General features: G+C 37.0%; 1 protein-coding gene across 2 annotated transcripts in view; it reads right to left on the reverse strand.

Annotated features, from left to right (window-relative positions):
• VCL (vinculin) overlaps positions 1–26,673 on the reverse strand; it is a 55,320-nt gene that overhangs the window by 23,197 nt on the left and 5,450 nt on the right. For both annotated transcript variants that reach the window (XM_083866303.1, XM_083866302.1), the window contains exons 2-6: positions 12,337–12,407; positions 6,104–6,254; positions 4,966–5,074; positions 2,449–2,571; positions 2,035–2,195 (exon numbers count right to left, since the gene is read on the reverse strand). In XM_083866303.1, the coding sequence (XP_083722429.1) occupies positions 2,035–2,195; positions 2,449–2,571; positions 4,966–5,074; positions 6,104–6,254; positions 12,337–12,407 (615 nt within the window). The remainder of the gene's footprint in view (positions 1–2,034; positions 2,196–2,448; positions 2,572–4,965; positions 5,075–6,103; positions 6,255–12,336; positions 12,408–26,673) is intronic.

Below are 26,673 nucleotides of genomic sequence, written 5' to 3' on the forward strand. Positions count from 1 at the left end.
CAACATACAATTTAAAAGTTCTCAGTTCAGAACAGAACAATACTTTGATTATACTAATCCACACAATGTATTTATGCATTAAGCATAATGACCATTATTTTCCATAAGGAAATACTGCTAATATACCAACTGTTTTCTTAATTAAATCCTTTATTAGTCTGCCTCACCAGCAATATGAATAAGAATTTCCTAAGCCTAAATTGCCAACTCTTTGCAATAGACATTTTTCTCTACCACAAAAATTTCCAAATCTGTTGTGTCCAATAAAACTGTATTCATATTTCATAACATAGAGGAAAGCTTAAATCCAAAAATAAAACTGAATTGAAAAAGTACCCATACAAGACTGCAGTCCTAAGCCTAGACCTAAAGAACTTGAACCATCTGAACTGAAGGAAGGCTATGGGTAAAACATTATGGAATAGACAAAATTCTTGACTTAATAAAGCTTTCTGCCCATGCAGAAAGCTCGTTCCTGCATGACTGGACCCTTTATTTGTCACTGCAGAGACTCATAAATGAACATAAAAGCATTCAGAAAGAATGTGCTGTAAAATCTTGCCCTAAATTTAATCAGATTCAGAAAGAGCCTTAATGCAGATCAGCTTGCAATTCCCATTCTCAGTGACAGCCACAGCTGGATAGAGCTATTATGATCTTTTTAAAACTCTGTGTATATCCATAAGTATAAATGCCAGTGTCTCAGCTGGCACATAGAGAAGTTGCACAGCACACAGTCTGCACACAGCACAAAATCCCACAGACATGCTTTTTTGGGTTTAGTAGAGGTGGAGGGTGTGGAAAAAAGCTTACCTTCTAAAGGTGAGAAAAGGGTAAGAAACAGGACAACAAAAACAGAGATGCATACAGTAGTCACAATAAAGAAGTGATAGTGACAAAATAACTCAAGAGGCAAACTAAGGGTCAAGTGCCAAACAACATAACCCAAAGTGATTTTATGTCTTGGTTACATCAATGTTAGATTTCCTGCTAGGCTTTGTTTACTAACCAGTCTGGCTTCAGGTCTCAGTAAGTTTTTTATGACATTTATGCTTATTTGTTGCTCATAGCATTAAAAAAAAAACACCTTCAGCAATTTACTTCCAAGTACTCAAAAAGAACTTGGCAAGAATTTCAGTTATGCAGCTGCATTTATTTGTCAGCCCACAACACTCATGATTCTGTCAGACCTGCTTTACAGTCTTCAAGACACTTCAGTAGCATCAGTATCACTTCAGAGCAGCACTCAGCTCCAGGTAAGTGACTGCAGTCATTCACACAGCTGAACACTGAGTTGTAAGGAACCAATCCTGTCCATCAGACAGCTTCACAGGCATCAGACTTACCCAGAAAGCCTCTTCCATCTAACAGATTTCTTTGAGACAAGATGAAAACCTGAAATTTACTCTCATGTCCAGAATAAAAATGGGGCAGGGAGAAAAGGGGCAGCTGTTCAAAGAGGAATCCTCCAAAATTAACTAAAATTTCTCAATTCCAAGACTTTTGCATGAGGAATGTGACAGTAGCTTATCTTTTCTAGCAGGATCTAGAGGAAGATTTCAATCTCACTTATGAATGCCTAACTTCAAGAACAGTTGAATGTGCACAACAGTAACTTTCATTCATAACTTTCTTATGTCAAAAATGATTATGCAGGGTAGTTGTACACAGGGAAAATATCCTTCTCTGTGTGGAATACACTATATCCCAGGACTTCCTAATGATGCTGAAACTAAAGCATGAATAAATCTTTCTTTTGTTTGACCACCGATTTGTAGTAAACCACTGAACCACCTTCAAATGCCACACTAGTTTAACTTTGCTTACTGAGAGAAAGATCATTTTGAAAGACACATGAATATATTTATCTCTGAAGATACTTGACCTTGAAGTTATTATATGAAGCAATTACATAGTGTTACAAAACTGAAGCACAAATACGTATTTCAGTGGTCTCAAAAGCACAAGTTTAAAAGAGTAAAAGACAGTAGGTAAAAACTAGACTTCTACATACAAACGTAGATATGAAAATACCTTGCTTGCCCAGGCATCTTCATCCCAGGAAGTGAGTTGCAATACACGAATTATTTCATTTATCTCAGCACTCATTTTCTCTACTGTGAAATTGCGATTTTTCAAGGCCTCTTCTATTCCCTGGCTTTTAGAATTTTTTGTGGTTACAAAAATCTTCATAGCTGTGAAAATACCAGAGATTAGAAAAAGGTATATGCAAGACCAATCAGTGGTCAAGTTGACCTTCTACTGTATTTATATGGAACATTTCCTTTTGCATGGACCATTTTATCTCAAAGAGATTGTAGTTTTAAGAAGCACAGTTACTTGCAATTGATTACAGATATTGAGGTTATTTTTAATAAACATAAGACATTGGAACTCCAGTTAAAAACAGTAATTCAGAATGGCATTAAAAAATAAAGCAAAACATACCTGAAATAAGTACTGGCAATAGCTCCTTCACTGTATTCATGGAGTTTACCAGCATAACCCTATGCTCCTGATGAGTTAATTCCTGTTGTCTCTCGTCAATCATTTTGGCCATCTTTGTCATTCCTAAAGATTAAAGTAATTGAACATTGGAACATTTGAGATCTCTAAACAAGAGTAAGGCATAATGATTGATGAAAACTATACTGAAGTTTAAACTTTTGTATTAGCAGCTGTTACTTTAAACACATTTCAGATACTTCAGAAAAGTCACCTATTCAAAACTTAGCCATTATGTAAAGTAGAAAGGACTACTCAAAATTCTTGATTTTAAATCCTATCAATAAAATAGGAAAATACTTGAAACTACTGTTTTAACACATGAAGTCACTTAATGAACACTGGATTCTGTTTTAAGGAAGGGGGAAAGGGTGTCATCTTTTCTGTTAAGCATGGATCACCATACCTTAAGTGAAGGACAGAAAAAGGAAATGTCAGGATTTTATTTGTTTGCTCAGAGATTCTGCCAGAGGTCAAGAACTGTATTTATTCATACTTCATATTTGCTAGAAATATTCTAGTATCCTAGAAGCCTGGAAACAATTACATCTATTCTGGAGCAGATCTATTTTCAATAGCTAAGACTTGTGAGGTTTACCACAGAGTGCACATGGAAACTTCAGACACTTCATAAACACAAGATTATTTAAATCAGTGCTGTTGTGGTCCTACTCCTTCTCCTCCAGGGTATAAAACTGGAAGAAAGCTGCATATTCTTTGGCTGAATTACCTTTCTGCTGGTTAGCATCTTAGGCATCTTAACACTGCTTTCATGACATTACTGAAAAGCAGTAGGATCCTCACAATGACAGCACAGAGAAGCAAACTATGCAGAACCACATTTTCTTTTACATGACAAAAGGCTTAATAGGTAATCATGTCCCCCTCCCTACTTCCAGCATAAAACCTATAAGCACTTCCTTGACTTTAAGTTTACCTGCTCATACTCCTATTATTTAAATAGTACTCACATGAATGTTAAATTCAGGTGCTCATTAATATAACTACAAGGAATAAGGACTACAGGCATTAAGTTCTGTGGGCATGGGCTGCAGATGTTGAGCAGCAGTCAGCTCAGGCAAAGACAGATCTTTTACAGCATTCCAGAAGCACAAGGCTCACTATTTATTCAGAACACCATGAGTTTAGATAAAATTATTTGCAATAAAGGTAACAAGTCTACATCTCACTCTAAGAAACTAAGACACTTACCCAAGACCTCTGTCATACACATGTAACAGCAAATTATGTCTGTGAGGTTCAGTGAAAAGACCCAACTGCTTGTAACTGAGCCCAACAGAGCAAACTGAAGCCAAGGAAAACTTCCATTTTTAAGATATGTAAGACAATAACCACAGAGAAACTAAAAGTGTATATACCAAGTTGAAGAAAAAGTTTCAGGGAAAGAGAAGATTGCCCTTTTGTTTTATCTTTTCCTCTTCAAAATGAGGCAAAAACTATTTCATTGAAGGTAATTTCTGATGGGAAATAAAAGTTTAGAGAACACTGTAACTCCATATGGAACTTCAAAGTTTTTCCACATCTAGAAACATCTAGAAAGGTCAAGTATACACATGTTAAATAAAAACAGAATCATAACATGCTCTGTGCCATGACAGCTCTTAGTCATTTCATTTATCACGTAGCCACATTACACATGTATTTATAAAGTACTAACTAGATTTCTGCTGGTTTTATATAAGCATTCTTTAGTTCAGTGTAATTTTAATTCCAACATCTTCCTACACTACCACCACCACATCTTGATTTTACAGAATGCTTCTGTTGAATACCTTAGCTACTTGATGCTGAAGCTGAAGCATTTGAAATAGCAGATGACATAGATTAATGGTAGGTTTCCTCTGAGCAATAAAGAGACAGAGACAGCAGCTCCTCACTTACAATCACTTCCAGCACTGAAAGTGTGAGTTAACACAGTGAACTTACAAGCAGTAAAGGAGCATCAAAGAGCAAACACAGAATTTCCATAACAGCTGGGCTTTTGTATTATACTTCAAGACAGCTATTTCTGCAACCTCATTAAAATGTTAATACATGACATGTAGCCTATACTATTCCAAGAAATTCCTACTGGGCCTGAACTATCTCAGCCAGTGCAGACATTTTATCAGCTTAATGGATTTTATATCTGTGAGTGCTTAGTTACATTTTTTTAAAAACATTCTTTTTGTTTTAACCTTACTAATGCATGCTTGCTTCCTTCACAGTATAGGAAAGTACAGTACATATCATCTATGTGCACATATCATTTACCAACACCTTCTGCATTCATGAAAGAGACCGTGAAACAGAAAGTCATTTTTTCCAACAGAAACTTCCAAAGCAACTGCTTTACCATTGTCCCAATGTTCAAAACTTAGGTGAGGAAAGTGCTGGAGGGAAAAACAAAGTAGTGGAAAAGACTATACTATGTTTATGAAAGACTGGAGCAAATCAAACCTGGCCCTAAGTTCTTTGTGTAAGTCACCAGATCCTCCATTGTCTCTACCACTTCGGCCACAGTCAGATATTCCAATATTCCTTTGCAGACACGGATGATTTTACGGACCTAAGAGAGGAACATTTCATTATTTCTTAGGTAAAGCTAAGTTAAAAAGGAGCTGTCAGGTGAATCCCACAAAGCATTAACTTCCCAAAACTCAATTAATTTCCTAAACACTAGAAAGAGAGATTAAAAGCTATTAACTTCCTTGATAGTCCCATAATACTTGTATTAACAACCATTTCAGAGGAACGTGCTAACAGTCCCATGAGCTGGTTAAATGAGACAAGGATACCATGTTAGACTACTCAGAACAGCAAAAAGTGCAACACAATTCCATAGGCAAACAAACTGTTGCAGAATTAGGATTGACATCAGCATTTCTAACAGCATGAGCCTTATTTCTTCTCTGTAGAATGATCTTTCTTATTCAGAAATGAGCAAGACTCCACATCCCCAGAAAGAGCAACAAAAACTATGATTTGTAACAAAAACAAAAAAAATTCGAAAGAGATATTTACATTTCCTTGCAACTATGGGGTTTTTGTACATATGAGGATGGACAAACAGCACTTCTGAGTCAGTTTTTGGCTTGTGCAGCAGCCAAAACGTAACAACTGTTACATTTATCAGAGTACATCTTCTGCCTGACTAGCCAGTCCAAATTTGTATTACTCCCTTGCCCCAAGGCCAATTAAACTGCCAGAGCTAATGAGCCAGGCAAACATGATAAAAAGCGTCCTAGGGCTTTTCAGTGAAGGGATATAGAAAATATAAGGATCAGTAATGGGTAAGGTGAAGGGAATACAGAAAAGTATCAAGAAGATGTCACAGTTGATGAGATCTGGCCTTTTTGAGCAATAATCACAGGCAACACCTAAACATTATGTCATGCAAAAATGCTCCTAACAAAACAGAGCAACAAGTCTTAAGCTCCTTCTGACAAAAAGGAATGTAAAATACGCTTCCAATCCATCTAAAACAGTCAAAACCTCATTAATCTATTTAATAGTTTGGTTTAGCTAATTTAGGGGGACATTTTAATTGATAATACTGTTGTGCAGGCACTTATGTCAGTCATGCTGGGATTCCTACCTCTGCTTCATCAAATGTCAGGAGCAAGTCAGATGTTCCAGAAAGGATTCCTCTTGATCCATCAATGAGATAGTCACGGGCTGGGACTGAATAAGGATCTGCTTGCAGCATCTGGGCTGCCCGAACAAGTTTGGTGCAGGCATTCTCCACTCTGTGGAAAAGCAGCAGACAACAGCTGCTGATTAGCTCCTGTCTGTATGACAGCAGGCTTGAGGAAATGTTGGATTTATTTTTAACTTTACCATTTGAAGCACCGCAAGCAAACTGATCGTTGTACACCTTTATAGTTTAAAAGACAGGAGTATTTATTGCATTTTTTTTAACAAAAAGTCACCAGCAAGCACACAACCCAGCTTTTCAGAAGTCACACAGTCTTCCCATGTAGGGAATGTCTGAAGTATCCCTTACAGAGCACAGAGTACAGTGTCATTAAGGAGAGTTCCCAACCCAGCAAAATACCTCACATTCTTCATGACAAAGGCAAGGAACAAAACAATTTTTTTTAAGACTTCACAGTCAGACTGTTAACTGTTATCAGTGTTGTTATTTAAGTAGTAATTGCTATTAATAAATATTAAATGACAGCTACGCATTAGGAGAAAATAACATAGTTTTAAGACAGACACTGTGCTCATTGAAGCTGTAGTCTAGGTCTTCAGAATGTTAACATTCATAAAAAGAGCATTTTAAATAACCACAAAATGTAGTGGTAAGGTACAATGTTCAAATGCAGCTTGCAATTCCAGACATAAAAGCAAAAAGAAGATTTTGCAAGATATTACAGTATGTAACTACAGTAACACAAAAGGTACTTAAAATAATAAGATGAGCTCTGAAATTAGGTTCCATCAAACCATTTAACACAACAATTTTAAAATATCAACAACTGGAAGATTGAAAATGTTTTCATTTTGTTCTCCTGTAATTACTTTGTGACACCTTTGGAGACTAAAAGATTCAGACTTCCCTTTCCTGTTAGCTATGCTACTCATGACTGTACTTATTGACTACACTGACTGCACTTTCCTCCACTGTCTCCCATTTCATTTAAGTGTAGTGTAATACAGAATGCTCTGTGCATGTGAATGCCATGTGCTTATTCAATAACATGAGGTTCCAACAAACATAAAACACTTTTATTACAGCAATGCTACCTCTTACGACCACTTTTGCATGCTTGTCACATAGCCCATTCTCTACTGTCCACTTGGGCACATTCTTTTATCATATTTTTATTAAAGTACAATTGGAAAGTTACAGTTAACCCATTCCCCCCCCCCCCCCCCCCCCCCCCCCATGTTCTTTGCTAACACAAGTATTAGAACTTAGTGGTTACATCTAAATTTAACTAGTAGAAATAAGACACCCATTACAGGAAAACACACTTTTGTCCAGAAGGTAAAGTTTTCAGCTAAGAGCTCCCTTGAGTAGATCATATTGGACCAGCTGCATGATCATAACCTGCTCTTTTTGGGAGACATCTGCTCAGTGTATCAGATGGCAGGGACTCCTAACTGAGCAAGAAAACGCAGGAGGACTTCAAGGCAGAAAGTGGAAATGGTTTGCTCATTACTATGCAATGCACTTAGTTGTGTTATCAAAGTCAACAGACTTCACTAAATTAGATTTCCGTGCTTGCTTCTCACATTTATTCTTTTCAACTCTGCCAAGAAAGGGATTAAACAAATAACCTATTCAGCAGCTCAGAGCTATAGGCTCAGAAATACTTAATTTCCTACAGTTTAATTTCATGGTTATCTGTTTAATACTAGTAATTATCTCAAGGCTGGCTTTTTCATTTGTTGAGAAAAGAATTAACATAAACGCATACTACACCAGAAGTCACCAGAATTAATAAAAAGCGTTTCCAAGGATTCAAAGTTTTCTTTTACAGCTTTCAGGGTTGAACCTCTTAAAGGTAAATGTGAATTTCAACAGTGTAATACCTATTTTGTATGAACTTCTCAATTCACTTAAAATACTTCAGGTGTGTAAGCCGTGTACAAGCAAAGTATAGTGGTGTTTGAAAATCAGACACGTTTCATCCCCTGCAAAGCACACAGGCTAGGAAGCAAAAGATTAGGAAGAAAAGGTATTAATTTACTTCCATTAAAAAAAAAAACAACCAACCAAAACAATAACACAAATTATCAAAGCCCCTAAAAATGCAATGAACCACTTGTTCCATCACAAGAATCAAACATGTTGAGAAGTTTTAAATAGAAGTTCATTGCTATGGTGAAGTTTCTCATCTCTGTATTATACTGCAGCATAAAAAAACTAACAACACACCTTAATAAAAAAGTGTATTTATTTTTGAGGCATGATTACAATAAAGCTATCTTAATGCCAGCCAGATCTTAGTGGGGAAGACACTGGTCATGATATTTATAACCATACTACTTAGGGTAATCAATCAACTTCATCACTGTTAAATGTATTCCTTACAAAACATGAGGGGGGAAAAAAAGTAGGTTTGTAAGTTTTAGGAATGACTTCTGCTTTTCCCTGAGTTCCTTTTCCAGTTTAACCATTACAGTTTAGATTACTTGCAGTTCTAGAAATATAAAGTAAAAAGCAAATATTTTACATTAACAATAATTTGTTAATACATGTTCCAGCAATGCAGCTACAGCTTGGCTACCAAAATAACATTAACATAGAATAGCATTATTGCTTAATTTATTAAATGAGCTAGTGTATGCAAGTTAAACAAATTTTTAAACACAGTGTAAACAAATAGTGTAACCCTATTCTTTGCCTAGAGACTGCAGTTCTTCACTTCTTTACAAGAGAAGCTTAAAAAGCAATAGGAACACATTGCAAAACATCTGATGTAAATTATATGCATTACTTATACTCCCTGGTGATTAAGACAATTAAGATAAAGAACTCAGCATTTTTTAGCTCTAAGTCAACAGTGTGGTTTATGTCAGTAGCAAGTGAAGGGATGCATGATAGCTTTTCAGCAAGTTATTTGGCTGCACAATCACACTCCTACTGAAAGGCTTTAGAGATTACCATAATATATATTTATTATGAGCCCTCAATGCTGGTATCAAGTCTTTCAAAACAATAAACAGATCTCTCCATCCTCCAAGACTGGTGATCCTTTTGAGTGGAGGAAATATGAAGAGGGAATGCAGTGCTAGCACATGTGTACTGCTTCTTACTCATCATCCATGCACCAGGACAAATTCTGTCAGAGTACTCCCTTGAAAAGGAACGCAAATTCCTGAACTAATGCTTTAGAAACAAAAACTCCTTCTCAGGAAAACAAAACCAAAAAAAGACTCTCATCTGTTTCAATTCCTGCATCTAAATTCTGTCCTTTTCAGCAGTAAAAGAAAAGGCTTCCTTTGTAGCTCACCTGTAACTATCATTTGTCCCTATAACCAAGATATCTACAAAAATACTCTCCCCATGTTAACAAGAAACTGTTAACATGTACTAATTCATTTTGATATAAACTCCAGATTAACAAAAACATACAAAAAACATTTTATCATTCATAAAACCACTGAACACTCCTAATTCTGTTAGATGTTACTGCATCTAGGATAGTAAGTGCTCTGTGAAGTGTGTCATAACTCTGACAGTTAGCTTTGCTTCCCATTTTACATTATATCACAGCTCACAGAGTCATGAATTGCTGCAGAAAAAGTTCTTGCACACAGCATAAAGTGGTACTATTCAGCAGTGCTTGTGTCACATTTCTACAGTAATTTAATTATTGCAGACTTGCACAATTTGCTTCATTTTGATCAAAGGCTGAATACAGTAGAGCAATTAAAATCTCTTTTCCTTAATCCCTTACTTGAAGCTGAAAATCAACTAAAAACTACACACATCCTAGAAAATGAGCACAATCAAAATTACATGTTTGCATACAGTTCATCAAGAAGCAAGAAAAAAGTTTTGATTTCATTTCATGAAATAACACTGCCCTCAAAAAATCAAACCCCCCTACAGCCACACGAGATCACACACCAGGAACAAAGCATGATAAATACTGTAGTGGATTGTATCAAAGGATCAAAGGCCCATTTAGCTCAGTATCCTGTCTCCAATAGTAGCTGCAAGTAAAAGCCTAAGGAAGGTTAAGAACAGGATAAGCATTTATCATACTTCCTCTAGGCACTCTCCCATCCTTCAACTATTTTCAGTTCTTGGAACTTCCTGCAGTTTGTCTATTTGATGACCCACAATATATCCCTCTAAGTACATAGCTATTAACCTCCAAACCCACATAAAGAGTTTTAACAGTATGCTACTAGCTATACAGAGGATCTCTCCCTACTGTTGGCTTACAAACTGCTGGCTTAAAGCAATTCTCCCATCAAGGTCTGCACAGGAAAAACACAAGTTTTCACCTTCTCCATGTAACTCATACTTCCTTAGACATTGTCAGGGCCTCAATCCCCTCTGTCGCTTTTCTCAGGCTGAAGAGTTCCAGGCTAGTCAGTTTCCCTTATACAGAAATAATTCTCTTCCTTTGTTCTCCAAGCCTTGCTATGAGCTTTTTCCAGTCCTACTACAACCTTTCAATAATTGTGTGACTCTAGTACATGCAGTATTTCAAACTGTGGAACAAAAATAGATAGTGACATTTTGAGCTCTCATTCTTTGATGATAAACCTAATTTTTTATTTACTTTTTGACCATTATGAACAGGTAAGGATGCTCTCACCAACAGCTCCAAGACCTTGCTCACTATTGGTAATGGTCAGTTCAATCATCCTACCTGTCATTAGACCTGCTGCTCTCCCAAGCCTGTATAATTTCAGATATTTAGAAGTAATTTAATCCACACTTAACATCAAATCACTTCAATTAATAAGGTACTGTAATTTCCCAGAGTCATCCATTAAGCTCTCTGCCCTGTGTAAGACTTGAGGTCATCACTGAGTACTTTTGCCTCACAAGCCAGCCTGGTCTCAAGAACATTTATTAACATGGAGAAAAGCACAATCCCAACCAAGAGCTCCACAGTCCTACTGATTTCCTCCATCCATTGCCAGGGTTAACCATATAATCTTTTCTTCCACTTTCAATTTTCTCTCTTTCATATAAAAATTTTTCTAATTACCCTGCAGCTACTTCACCTTCTTAAAAGCCTCTAGACCCTGCCAAGTGTATACTGTATTACCTGGACTACCCTTTTCCCTGGTTGTGGTATTTCTAAGAATACCAATAGATTTATAAGGCAGAATTTCCCTCCACAGAAACACTGTCAGTTCACTGAAAGCACACTATATATAGGTGTGGTATCTCTGTTCTCTAATACAGAATTTCTAAACATTTATTCCAAAAGTACATCAGACCTACATATCTCCTGTTCCCTAGATTTCCCTAGAAACTTTCTCAGGCTGTAGCATAATTTTGATTGACATATTGGTGGTCTCAAGTGACAGACTGTTTCACTAAATTCAGCTGTTTCATTCTCAGACTCGTGCTAATACCACCTGACCCTAAGCCTTATTTTAATTATTCATCTTGTCAACCTACAATGCCATAAACTACATCCTTATTCATTGCCTACCATGAATTTTCTCTCTAGACATCACCTTTGTTCTTCCTTTTATTATTTTCCCAGTTGTCTCGATGCTCTCTTGTTTTGACTCTCTGCCTGTTTGGTTTTTGGAAATAACAGTAAAATACTCAGTAATTCTGTATAAACTGGACAATCCTAACAAAGATGTTCCTATAGGTAGTAGATTGTAGAGGAAAGTTACTTCAATAGAAGTCTTTCAGGTGGCAATAAGCAGCTTGGGAATTCCACAACAAGGTGTGATGTATCATTTTTAAGGCTTAAGGCAACAGGAGAAAGTCAGTTGTCCTTTACACCAAGACATAGAATTAAGAATGTCTGCTGTAAGGGAACTAACTGTCTAAGCAGTAAGTCACTGGTTTCCAAATGTCTTAGATTTCCAGGCAGTGATGCCATCAGCTGCCTACACTGACACATCTTCCCATCAGCCAAATAAACAGAAAAAAGATTGAGATACCACATTGTACCTGACACTTTAGGCAAATCTACAGCAGCACATAGCTAAGTACCAGTATAACCCTGATTAATTTTTGTTATTATTTTTAAAGAAAAAAATACCATATCTATGTACTCATATATACAGAATGTAACAAGACAAATCCCTGCTGCCAAAGAAGTTGTTCCTAACACTGGAACAGGTTTCCTGTATGCATAACACAAGATTCACAAAAAATTAGTTTACTTGATAAATGCTGGTGGCATATCCCTTTTCAAGATCTGGTCTTCTGTTGTCTGCACAGTCTCTTTTCCAACCTGCAGGAGAAAAAAGACATACTTTAGAATCATTATTTCAATGACAAAGCCAGATAAAAGCTAATACTGAAATAACAACAAAAATGCATTGTACTAATGACAGCTCCTTTCACCAGGTTCTTGTGGCTGTGTCTACTTTTGGGATTACTATACACTGTAGTTAACTTAATGCTTTAGAAATCATAAGTTGTTTTCTATCAACATCTCTACTAAATTAGATGGGGACACACCAACAAACACTTCTCCCTCTTCCTACTCTCCTTAGAAACAATACTGTTTTTTCCCTGAATTTAGTTGTAAAAACTTAATCTTGGACGGTTTCCCTCTGTCCTAATCTCCACAGGTCAAAAATCAAATTCAGAGCTAGAAAAAGAACAACCCCCCTTTTGCTAGAGACTTAGTCTATTAGAAAAATGTAGTTAATTACTGAGAATACACCCCATATCCACACCATCCTTCAGGCAAAAAACAATTATGCAGAAGCCAATAAAGAGAGTAAGATCTGGACTTTTCTATATACCAGCTCTTGTGTTATACAATAGAAGTCTTTATAATTGGTAGCTGACTCTCTGAACTGTGAGATCACCAACTTGACAAAATATTTCCAGCTCCTTTGTTCGCTGTATTTTCCAGTTGAATAAGCTATTCAGAAAGGCATCACAAAGCAGAAGGTCTTTATACCAGACACCACTCTGTGTTAAGAGCTGCCAGACCTGCTCAAGCTAGACAAGATAGCCCTGAAAATCCCTGATCAGCTGGTGCTTAAGGATTCACTGGGCTTGGACAGAAGATGTAGTGTGTCAGTATGCACAGCACTTGCCAATTCTAATGCTGTACAGCCTTCCAGAACCACTGTTTCCTTGCAACTGTTTGCTGCCTGCCAAAAACTGTCTCCCTGGTCGGCTCCTTTTCAGAGGAACTTCATAGAAGTACACTGGCCTGAGTATTTTATTTGCTTCAAACAGATTCAGCCTAGCCTACTTATTTTTTAATCTGTTAGTACTACATTCACAATTAGTCACACAGTAATGAAACTTAAAAGTAACAAAAGAGAAAAAAAAAATAGCTAAAGATCTTGAATTTTATGGTAGGTTTCTGACCCTTGTGTTCACAAGAGGTTCACCAACAGTCGTACACAGCACTGCAGTGTTGCTTTGACTCCTGAACTTCATGGCAGTGCCTCAGGAGCATGGATTCTAAAAACGTATCTCATGACCCACCAGAGAGTGTGCCTGCTTTGTTCTAATTATTTCCATTGCACTCAGGAAACACATTCTTTTTCTCACAAGTTTATATGGATACATGCACGATCAAGATAACACAGAAAACTGAGTAATCCCCAGTAATTCTAGATTACACATAGTTAGACAAAAGGTGAAAATGAAGAGCAGTACTTCATTTGCAAGAACCATGCCTTCAAGATTTATTTTCCTGCAGCTGTACCAACCTGCATATAGTTCCACATATTGAAAAAAGTATAACTTAAAAGAATGCAAAAAAAAATAAAGCTTACAATGTAGGGTACACTTCAAGTCGAAGGTCACTTTAGCAATTGTTATCTTATACTGGCCAGGTGTATTAGACCATACAGAAAGCATTTCATCACTAATCTAGAAAGGATAAGTCTCTTCCATAAAAGGATAAATCTAGGCTCAGCACTCAAAGAAGCATTATCAATTAGGTAGATATATACCTACTTTATATATCTATAGATGCACACACACATATATATGGACATTTTTTGCTGTAGCTAAAAAAGTAGCTATAAAGTTATCTTTAGTCTTCAAATAGAAGTAACACATAGGATGAGTCAACTCCTATTGTTTGGGGTTTTTTTGTGGAGATTTTTAACCTCAAAAAACTGTCCTAAATTCCAATGACATTTCCAAGTCCATCCATATCCTCAGCACTGTATACCACACAGAAGGGACACAAGATTTCAAGCAGCTTTGGTGATGTCTCAATTAAAAAGGTCCACTACTTTTCCAGTAAAAAGGACTTTCAACTTTTTTTCAAGCACCAACACAGAATGTACTCCTGAATCTTTTTAAGTATAAAACCTTGTTTGCATAGCTATTATTTAACCTTGCCAGCTGTTGCTCTTTGCAGCTGTAGCCAAGCTATAGAAACAGCATGCAAAAACAAATGTATTCCACGTAACTTTTAACAGGAAAAGTGTCAAAGCATGACACATTCATGAGTAAAAATATATACCATCAAAAAAGTTTAGTTGGTTTTCCCTTCTAGCTTTGTGGTTAAGGGTTTTTGTTGCTTTATTTCCTACTTAGTTTTCACAAGATCCTGTTTCTTCAGATTGAACTTTACTGGCTAAGCAAGTTTTGGACCCACTGCAGTGTAACACAAGGTAACAACTACCTTCTCCCCAATCCAATACCAAGAAAATGAGGATTTTTTTTTTCCTTGAAGACGTAGTGTCTACACATTCCTTATTTCAGACAGGTAGCTTGTCCAGCTTCATGCCAATATAAAACAATCATCTGAGGAATATATTCCTAGCCAACAGTACATATGTAGAAAAAATGACATGAGTCCTACTTGGGTTTTAGATATTCTCACCTCCTAAGATGATCCTTTCTTAACTTACTGGGAAGTGACAGAGTGATATAGAACTTCTGCTATTACACAACGTTGGAGAGGCACTTACTCATTGTTCCAAAGAAACTGCCCTGACTAACACACTAAAATAACCATAACTTCAACACTGCACATTGCAGAGTTAGGGGAGCTCTCAAGCAAACCTTACCAAGACAGTTTCCTAGTCACAACTTCTACCCACCCATATTAATTTCCAAATTCTTTGGAGATTAGAGAGAAACAGTTGAATAAAGAGTGAGCTACTTTCCTTCTTGCTCCCTGCTCAAAAAAGCAGGGAAACAAGAGGCAGATAAGAAATTTAAAGGAAATGGGACACACAAAAGTCAGAGGGCATATATAGCCACTGAAAAACTTTCTAGGAATGTAGCTAGGAGCAGCAGGAAGAGATTGAGATTTCCTACTGCTTTTAGCTTTTAACCTTGTTTGTAATTCTGCAAGTCCTATTTGCCACTGAGAAGTAGAAAACCAGTATGCTTTTAGCTTTCTGATGTGGAGAATTTTCTTCATGGAAAAGAAAGAAGAAAAGGTTTTCATCAGGCCAACTTTTTTCCTTATAAGCGGTATTGCAGTTTTTTGTCATGTCTGCTTCTATTGCAGGAAAAATAAGTCAAGATCCCTTGCACACCTTCTTAGCCTGCTAGATATAGCAAACAACAGCTGTTCAGTGAGAAGGAGAAAAAAATTTCATTTTCTGTAATTCTGTAAGAGTTTGTTTAACCAGACAAGCACCCAGTAATAGCTATCCCTTTTTACTTCTGCAGTTTGAAAGTCAAAACTGCACATATCAAATAAAGCACACAAACAATTAAGATGGAAGTCCAAACTTCATTGTTTAGGGGTCATTTTATTTTATTTGTTTTTTTAAAGAAAGATTCTTCTGAATGCCTCTGTTGACAATACCGGTTTGACAGTTTGCCAGATGCTGGAAGTGACATTTTCCTCACAGCTTATATGATTTCCCCTGCTAAAAGGAAAGATGACCTTAGAAAAATTAATTCTTGCAATGTTCCAGAAGCTTAATTTAAAACATCTGTCATTTTAGTGAGGAGCCTAAAAATATTCCCTCATCATCATTCAGTGAACACATAACAGCCCTGGCTGTTAGCCCCACGTCTCCCCCAAGAAATAAGCCAGAGTACAAGTTTTGCTTGACAAATACAAGTGCCACACAAAGTGATCTAGGTCCATATGCCATAAAAGCAATTTTATCAAAGAACAACTCAATAAAAATCCACTCCCTGGTTTATGTGCTCTTCCACGTCTTGCAAGCTTTCAGGAAGGATTGTGACAATAGTAGGAGCATTAAATCTCAGATCAAAAATTTATTATTCACCACTTCAATCCTATCAAATTCCCTGCAACTTCTTTTCCAATTTCTTTAGCTGTCGGTCCTGAAAAAATGAAATCAGGTATTTGCTTTAATTCTACAGTGACAACAGTCTCTACATTGCACAGCTACATCTAGAATCCATCTCAAAATGGAAATACCAGTACTTTCCACACATCCTGCATTTTCACAAAGTAAAACTGACCTATTTCACATGAATAGGAACAAAGAACCAAGTTGAGCTAGAAGCAAGCCAAAGTTACACCAAATTTATGCTATCTCCTTGCTGGCATAAGTGATATATATTTCAGTCTGGATTGAAAAAATACAATGTGAGCAGAGAGAACTAAATTCTCATGGAAGAATTTTTAATTCAGGTTCCGTACTGAGGGGGTCTTACTCACACATGACAACATAAGGAAAATGATGACTGAAATTCATGATATCTAGTTGTGAATCCTACACTTTTCAGAGTTCACTCCTTGGACAAGGCTTGTCCACAAAGGGCTTAGGAAGGAGGCCCATTATCCCACACTGATTCAGAGACCAGTTTGTCTCAGTGGCTTAGGAAGTGGCAAGGGCTTAGGAAGTACTTCACTATTTTTCAGTTTTCTTTTTGTGAAACCAGTATCAGAGCCCAACTACATGGAAAGTTTTTTGGAAGAAACACACAGCTAAATTCTCCTCCTGCTTTTAGTTTACACCAAATGAACAAAGCATATCTCCCACCAGTGAATCAGTCACAGCTCTTGCTTGAAGCCAGGCACGATGCTAAAGAGACTGCTGAATCAGAGCCTGTCCACTTGTCCCTTCAGCCAGCATGGAAGGTGTGTCCTGACTCCTGCTTGTCTTATGAGTGCCCTGGAGACTGCATTCCAGCCATAGCAGGGTACAATTCCAAAGTCATCTGGCAGCAAATTAGAACACATGAGCCATCTGGTCCCCAACAGGAGCAAACTGACCTACCTGTATGCATTGGTGATTAAGAAAAATTTAACTGGCTTAAGGCTAAGGAAATCCTGCTGTCCACATAAAATACAGAATTATGAAACAAGAACCATATGGAAAATAGAAAGCAACATCATTTGGATACCAAAAGACTTCATGCTGCTAATACCTACTAACTCTTACCAGTGCAGAGCTGAGGCCTGGATGGTTTGGCTAATCACAGGATTAACTTAACAGGAGCTGAGTAAACACATACTGATTATATGATATTTTTTGACAGAACTATTATAATTTGGAAATTAGTTCTTCTATCAAAAGAAGAGTGTCTTTTTCCAAACGAGTACTTGAAGTTAAAATTACAATAGGAGATTATAACTCTGTTTCAGTCAAATAACAATTCATGGAAGTCATCTCTGACCCTTGGGCATTCACAAAACTCACCAGGAAAAATAAGATACAGCAACTGTAGTCTCCAAGTGAGACTGAGAGCTGCAAACAGCAACACCACATACCAAACACCATGCAGACTCCAAAAGCTTTTGCAGTTCATTTCCATGTACTGAGATCTGCAGTCAAGAGTTTCAGAGCACCTCTTAACATAAATCCTGCTGCAGGTGTATACACATGTTACTACTGTACTAAAAGATAATGTGATTTTGGAGCTAAGTTCTCTCATTATTCTGAAAACTTGTCTGAAAAACAAGAAACCAACACCATGATTCTGCTGGTAGATTTACACCATCTTTGACAATATGCTAATATCTGTATGTAGCAGAGGACTTTGGTGAATGAGGATCTCTGTCCTGCCCCAGTAATTGACGTATCCTGTCCTCCCAGCACTCCAAGTGTTAAATCAAGTAGAAGCATGCAGAAAGTTGACTAATCTTGAGGCTTTTTGGCCCTGCTGGCAAGAGAGTAATAGTAAGAAGAGCCACCATAGTAAGTGCATAGATCACATCAAATGGAAGGCAGATTTGGTTCCAGATACAGCAGGGCTACCTACGAGAGCTGTGATTCTGATATACATAAATATTGTACTGCAGCATCTCTAAACCAACTCAAGTAATAGCTACACACAGATAACAACTGAGTCTACCAAGTCTGTTTTTTCCTTCATCAGAAGGATAAACTAACTTATTCTTATCACACAGATTACAACATAAGTTATTCCACTTATCCACATGTCGGCACAGATACTCAAGAAGCCGAAAAAAAGCAACAACAATGTGTCTATTACTTCTCGAGTGACTTTCAAATGTAGAACAGCAGTGCAGTCTCTCTACTGTTCTGCATCTGAAATTTACTGATGTAGTAACTGACTATATCAGCTACAAGGCAGATATCCAGTGTAAGTGTCTTTATTTCCCTTTGCCATTTAGTTAACTACAAAATCTGTTGTTACCTTTTATAACCCATTTTACTTTTTGAAAACATTGCTGCTTTGACAGGTATTGCCACCTAAATGAGACATTTTAAGATGCCATAACTGAAAATGTAGGATGGCTACCAGGCCCTGAATTTTAGGATCTTCCAGTTATATGCTTGTACTGACTTCTGAATACCAGCCTGTTCAACGCTGATTTTCCCTTTTCCTCAGAAAGATTGGCACCACTTCCCTTATCAGCTCCCTCCTAGAGCATCACTGGTTCCAGAGAACAGATTATTTTTTTTCCCCGAAAGTTCAAGGCAGGAATAGTTTCCTGCAGCAAAACAGAATATATAAGCATAAGAAAGAAAAAAAACCTCATCTAGAATTCCTTTATTGATAAAGTAGTATTTTTCACTATGTTTTTAATATATTGAAAATACCTTCACATGCTCACTAAAGTATGACTGAAGCAACAGAAACTCACAGCATCTCAAATCTTTTGGCATAAGCTCTGCCACAGCAAATGTATCCTGACCAGCAAGATACATTGCTACACAGTGTTTTATTGCAATTATCCACCTTTATTAGCACACTGGACAATTTGTCTTTCATAAGTCTCACTTCACTTGACTAACAGCTAATTCTAGTGTACACTAAGTTCATGGTGTAAATCATTGCTCACATGTTGAATGTAATCTTTGAATTAGCTGCAACAGTATCTAGTTACATTAAAGAGAACTTAACTAGATATGGTGGGCTGTTTTCCAAGGGACAATACTCATTTCCAGCACCACTGAAAACATGTGTCAAAAACCTTCTATCATGTGGTTATTTTTCAGTTTGACTTTGCTTTCAGTGCTCGTGACCACTTACACCAGCTCTGCAAGGAATTCAGCATATAGATGACCAGTTTATATAGAGCCACCACAAAGAATTTGCAAAGTATTAAAAAACAGCCACTCAGCAGAAAGAGTTGATAGAGGATATTAAAAATTAAGTAAGGTAGTGTCTGATGCAGCATTAATTCCAAGTTAGATGGAGAGTTTCTGCTTTAAAATTAATTTTTAAATCTTAAGCCTACTATATGTTCATATAACAAACCACTATCACATAAAAAAAAGCTTTAAAACCAACTACTTTCAATAGCATTTGCTATTTCTTTATTGACTTATACTGCAAAACAATATACTTTGAAGAGATTAAGGGCTTGGGGTTTTTGTAGTAAAAGCTTATAAATTATGGCATAGAAACAAACCTTACCATTGTAGTCAAAGTCTTCCTAAGGGATGACATAACCAATAAGAGCAGTGTAATCCAATTCCTAGTTGTCACTAATTCTGTTAAGAATTCTTATCACTTAATTCATTCTACAGATATAATTTCTCTCTCAGAACAATTATTATTTTCCATGCATCTAGAGTAGAATTTACTCTTAGCCACTTTTACAGTCAGCATTCAGCTGTTAAAACCTATTTCCACCCAAATCACTACTTCTAAATCAGTGCTTTGGGCTAACATTAATATACATCACATTCTACTTCTCTATGTTCACCCAATTAAAACATTATGAAAGCATTACTCCTTCCCTTGCAGTCCCTACTGGAAAGCCCAGCTCACATAATACTGAAATCTGTGGCAATTCTTTATACCAATGGATTTGTTCAGCCCTGTGATTGTAGGCAGTGTTCTGCACATGCTTGACAGGATACACAGACTTTATCAGCCGTAGCTTCACTTTAAAGCTATACTCAATTCTCTTTTAAGGGAAAATTAGGTAATATAAGCAAGCAACTTGAAGGTTACAGTCCAGTGCCACATAAACATGTAGGCTGAAACTGCTTCTTCAGTTAAATCCCCATGATTGGCAAAGCTGGTCAAAGGCTGGGTTCACCTCTTGCATGCAAAAGGAATAAACTAGTCACTGGTAGTTCAGAAGTTGTGGAGAAGCAAAGCCTCTATAAACTGGTCTTAAAAACAAATATCTAAATTTGACATTTAATCAAAAAGAGATATGACAAAGTTCAACTTCTTTAAAACAACAGGTTTTTTTCCATCTTCACTGCAATCTGCTAGCATCTTAGAACTCCACAAACACACAATATGCATTTTACATACTACAGTAAACCATAACTGTGTCACATTACAAGAAGGCTGACAAATCAACTCTGCAATAGGAAAAATGTATTAAAGGGCCACCCATTTCTAAGTGTTAAAATCCTCTTACAAGCTTAACAGACATTAACAAAAAAGTCTTTAAATCTTGGTGAAATAAATAAATTAGAGATGAAGTTTCTGTACTAGCTACAATAATGTAGTTAGGAAAAGAAACATCAGTACTGCTGCAAAAGCAACTAAAAGCAATTCCTGTAACAGAAACTTACACTTGTTCCCAACATTTTGCCCTATTTGAAGAAGGTGTTTGAAATTTAATAGCAACAGAACAGAAGAGAACAACTTTTTTGAACAATCATTTTGCTACATTGAACAGAAATACAAGGGTTTGGGCCATCTAGCAAGCTAACAGGAAAATCTATCTAGAAAAGGGAATTGCATTCAGTTATGAGAGCAAATTCTAGATCCATCATGTTTACAAATGCCTCCAGTTTATTACCTCCACTGCCATACAGCAACCAAGTCAGTTTTAAATATTTTGGTGATGCTTATAATTGAAAGGCAAGAAGAGAAGAGAAGTTTGCTGTTTGCAAAAAAAAAAAAAAAAAAAAAAAAAAAAAAAAAAAAAAAAGAAAAGTGCAAAATAACTATGTAAAAATCTGCTGGAACGGTGCTTTGTAGTGTTAGTGACCACTCCAGGATCACAAAAAAATCTTTAGCATTTCACTACTCTGAGTAACTGGAGAACAGGCCAGATTTTCCAACTATATCCCCCAGCCCCCCTCCAAACTGCCAGAACAAAGTTCTTATGCAAGAAATTTACTTGCGCTTGTCAGATAAAACACTTTCTATTCCATGGCTTTGAACTACAATCATCACAGATGTCAAGCTGGGAAGAGGAGGGGAAAAAAAAATAAAAATTAGATCAACAAAAAGATACATTCCTGTCCTCCTGCTGCAGGGGCAGTGGGCTGGGCTCAGCTGGTCTGACAGCTCAAGTGCCAGTGGAATCTAGTCTGAGCACTAAGGAATGCAGGTTTTGCCAGCATTAACTGAAAAGAAATTAAAGAAACGCCATGCTATTATATTTTTGTTTTTCTTTTTTTTTTTTTTAACTCAAGAGAAAAACTGAAGTCTAAGTGAAACCTGCCTAAAATTTGCTGAGGTTCCCCCTCACCATGCTTTGATTTTTTTGAGAAAAATGGAGTATTTTATAGGTGTGGCAAAGACTCAAAGAGCACTTCACTTGCTACAGTCAAGCCACTGGTTTGGCAATTACAAGCCCTTCACAACTCATTTTTCTGTCACTGTACCAGGGCAAGCTAAATAAAAAGTGACCTTTTGGCTACTACTCTGTAGTTCTAGAGAAACTCCATTTATTCATCTCTGTTATTCAGCACAACTATTGTGCTGCAAAAGCTGCAAAGACAGCTAGGCTCTGAAAGTGATTTTTGCTGTAGTCCAAACACTAGTCAGTTTAATTTCAGTTCACCTAAAAACCTCTAAGGGTTGTGCAGTAATTTGAAAAAGCAGTAACAGAGTCCACTCAACACCTGGAAGAAAACTTCTTATGAAGTGTAAAAACAGAAGCTTTTGAAGACTTAGCTGAAGGGCAAAGAGACACCTGTATACACATTCAGAGGTTGACATGTGAAGCCCCTTTTGTGATTTATCTTGACCAAAGTTACAAAACCCCCTATGATTTTAACAGCAAACAGGCACACCAAAAACAAGTTAAACTCCCAGTAATTTCCATCTGGGTGCTTGATGCAGCAATCTTTTCCTAGTGATAACTCTTTAAATAAATATTCAGTGCATCACACACTTCAGTATTAAAAACCTTCTCTAAGCAAGTACACAAATGTCTGTTTAGCAAGGCTTACAGAATTTAAATAGGAAGGTTGAACATGGCAGCTTTCATACAATGAATACATTGATTTTTTTTTCACTCAGTTATATATTATTATATCTCATTTTGCACTGAAGAGCTTAACCCTTCATTGCCTATGAACAGACAGGTATCATACTCATTTATAAGAAGCTCACTGGTTTTAACCATAAGTTTGTGGTCACCAGGAACCAAATCCACCCAAAAATGCTCACAGCTCACAACATATCTGTCTCTCAAACATGATGATTATCAGTCTAGATGAAGCCAGTTTCCTTCTGGCAAGTATTTGTGCAGATGAACAAAACAAAATCTGCATAAGAGAAGAAAATTCTAATAATGCTTCCCTCATCTGAAACAGTTGCAACATGCAGCCTCTTCCAAATTCAGGAAAAGTTTGGGAGACGAGAGAAGAAGCAGCTCAGCTGAAATAACTTCTAGATTACAGTTTTAACAGCTCCCTGCTTGACAGGAAGAGTCAGACTTCAGAAACTGAAGAGCTGATACACAACAAATGGCTGAAAGATGACAATGACCAAGGAAGTTGATATGGACTTTCCTGGCTCAGCTTTTAACAAGCTTCCCATTTTGATGCACCCATTCAAAAAGAAAGGCTGAGAACATTTGCCACCACACAATGCCTTAACTAAGGTGACCAGAGTGCCTCCCATCAGTTCAGGGATGCAGAACTCACCACCATTTCTCATACTGCTACTATGGCACTTCTGTGACTATAGTCATTTACAAAATTAATGACCACAGCTGTTTTCTTGCATGCTTTTCAGCATTTAAGGAGGGCCAGGCTTGTATGTAGCTCATGCTAAGGTTCAGCTACTAAAATGAAGTTCAAATTGAATAATGAATAATTGAAAAATACCATTGTATTTTACTATTCCCACAAACTGAAGTTAAACATTGAGTAATGAGACCAGAACAGCTGCAACATACCCAAATATTTTAAGCTGCATACACAAAGATATCTGAGCATAAAGCTCAAAGTTCACCAAAGCAGTACTTTCTCAGCTCTGTCATTCATCATTTTATTTATGTACCATATGTACCTGAGGACAAAAATTAAGCATGACACTTGCTGAAACCTTCTTAAGCCATCACAAAATAATCAGTTTAACATAAAAACTGCTTGTCTGTACTTTTCCTTTCCCAGACTGTAAGCTCTAATTATCTTTCATTGATAGATACAGACTGAGGCCCCAAAGGCAGGAGGTGCTCTGCTGTTAGAAACAGAAGAATTGATTGGGAATGCCAATGGCAAATGGAGTGACCATTAGATGGTAGAATTAAGAATCCTGAAAGGAAAAAAACTAGACAAATCAGGCCTTGAGCTTCAGAACTGACTTCAGCCTCTTCAGGGACCTAACCGGAGAAATCACATGGAATACAGTTCTAGAAAGAGAAATTGTGGAGAGCTGATTGATTTTCAAGGATCATCTACATCAAGCTGGTTCATCTGACGAGCAGGAAGGCAAGTCAAAGTGGCAGGAGGCCACTGTTCATTCATGCCTGAAGGAAGAGTGCTCCTGCAAGGAGGAACAGAGACATCAGCTGAGCACACAGGGATGGGGTCCATCCCAAAGCATACCTAGAGCTGAACCTAGTGAGGGGCATAAAAACAACAAAAAACACTTGTGTAAATACAGCAGCAAAATAAAGACTCGGCAAAATGTGGGCCCACTGTGGGTGTCTGACCACAACACAAAAAATTATGCACTCAAAGACTTATTTACCTCTGTCTTTTCTGAGAATATCTGCCTTCAGCAATCCCAGGCCTCCTGAGAGCTTGGCACAAGGAAAATTTATATTTGCTGAAAGAAGCTCAAGTTACATTTGCCATTCTGTGGGTGTAATCATTGATATAAAATGCAATGCAACATTATTACAATAGGTCTCTTCATAAGTATCCTAGGCCAACACCAACAGAGACAGATTGTTTCTTTTCTCCATTCTTTACTGGAGAAACCCAACATGAATCATCAGTTCCTACCCTACCCATGAAGTCAGAATACTGGGAAACTGTTCCAACACATGTTTTCTCAGTGAGAGAAAGGGTTAGATATCATCAACCAAAACGCAACGAGCTGACAGTTTCAGAAACTCTGGAAAGGCTTTGATAATGAAGAGATTTTCAGAGTTTTTTGCTTTTGTCCCCCTCCATTAGCTGCTATTGTTATCCATTGTTCATTATTCATGCTGTAAATAGCTTTCCTGAAGCATCAGAACAATATTGACTTCTGAATAAGAGATATGTTACAAAGTGAGTTGGTCAATATATTTTGACACAAGTCTTTGGTTCTAATCTCAGGATGTGAGCAACTACAAGTCATACTTCAGTAGACTTTAATGATTAGGCAAAGTAAGCAAAGGAAAGCTTTACCCCCTCTATTGATTCTCTAGTCACTCTTCTATATCCTCACAGATGCACCAGGGGCTGATTTACTCCAGAGACAAACTAGACCCACTCCCAAGTATTAATAACCCAGGGTCATGTCTCCTCTCCCAGTTCAGTTTTGAGCTGCTGGAATGCTGGGCTTGTGTGGAAGAGATACTTCTCAGTAAAATATCTGTAACTGAAAAGAAGATCCAGCCTTCATTTGATCCTGTCATCTTGTATCCACAAAGTATCTTCTGAAATGAAGGTAGCTGCAATATTCACTCATCCGGTATATTTTCATGACTCAACACAAATTGTTACTCTAAATTCCAACTACAAGACAATATTTAGAGTTAACTCTCTTGCCTTTTGTCATAAAAATTAAGGAATTAGTTATGTGGAGAAAAATATTGTCTTGTTTCAAAGTACAAAGCAAAACTACATCACACTTTAAAGTTACAAGACATCAGGCAGAATAAATTGCTAAAACCACTGATCCTTAATATGGGTTTAACTCCTCCCACACTGGTGTAATTGACTTATGCAGAAAAAAGCATTCACCATATTCTTGGCATATGGAACATTTTAGTTCAACTGCCACTTAAAGACTATCCATCCCAGAATAATAGTCTGTTTTTATGTCCAAAAAAGCAAGCTGCATATGAGGAGACATTCACCATCTCTATGTACATTTAAAGGAAGAGAGAACAAAAGATTCCTTTAAAGCTGATGGAGGAGACTGGAATAAATTAAGTACCCAAACACAATAACAGAACAAAGAGATTATTTCATTCAAATCAGTAACTAATTAATCACTTACGGAAAAATGACTCCTAACAGATAAAAGCAAGAAAGAAGTTTATGATGTGCTTTTGTTATTACAAAGTTGCTTTCTGTCTGATTAATCACTCTTCTCCCAGCCCCTCCCATACACACACCCTAATGGGGTTTATCCACTTTCTCAGAGCATATGGCCACAGTTCCCACAATATGGCAAATGATCCCTGAAGAAGGCTGTTCTAATTAAAAAAAAAAAAGAAGGAAATTTTTATTGTTTGTAAAACACTAATCAGTTTTCTACTAGCTGTAGTGAAAAGATGTTCTCTCATGAGAACTTCAATACTATTCTAGTACTCATTGACTTGTCACTAAGTTTGAGTTCTGTAGAGGTCATAAGATCTGTTCTTTCGACCATTTCTTCAGCTTCAAAATGTACCAATAAAATAAACAGGAAACAGGGAGGCGCAGATCTATACATATCTCATGACAAGAAACATCAAGAAAAAATGCAAAAAACACAGCCTCCTTGGGACTCGTCTTTGTGCTGTGCAGAAAAATCTTCAAGGAAAAAAGCTTTTCTTCTCCATCCTTTTCCAAGATACATAAATATATTGCAAGCTAATTTTTCCCCTCAAAAAGAGAGAAACACTAAGCTGCTCACAACAGCTCACTCCTCTCTTTGTAACCTGAGTTACAGGCAAGTCAGCTATGCCAAAAGAAAATTTAGGATGATAAAGCTGTTTTACCAGCCTCAGCAGTCAGAGCATTTCTCCTCATTCCAGGTGTATCTGTGTATTTGACTTTTGCTGCTGGAATCATGACAAGGATGTCAAGGCA

The sequence above is a fragment of the Zosterops lateralis genome, assembly GCF_965231275.1.
Source record: "Zosterops lateralis genome assembly, chromosome: 8".
Lineage (NCBI taxonomy): Eukaryota > Metazoa > Chordata > Aves > Passeriformes > Zosteropidae > Zosterops > Zosterops lateralis.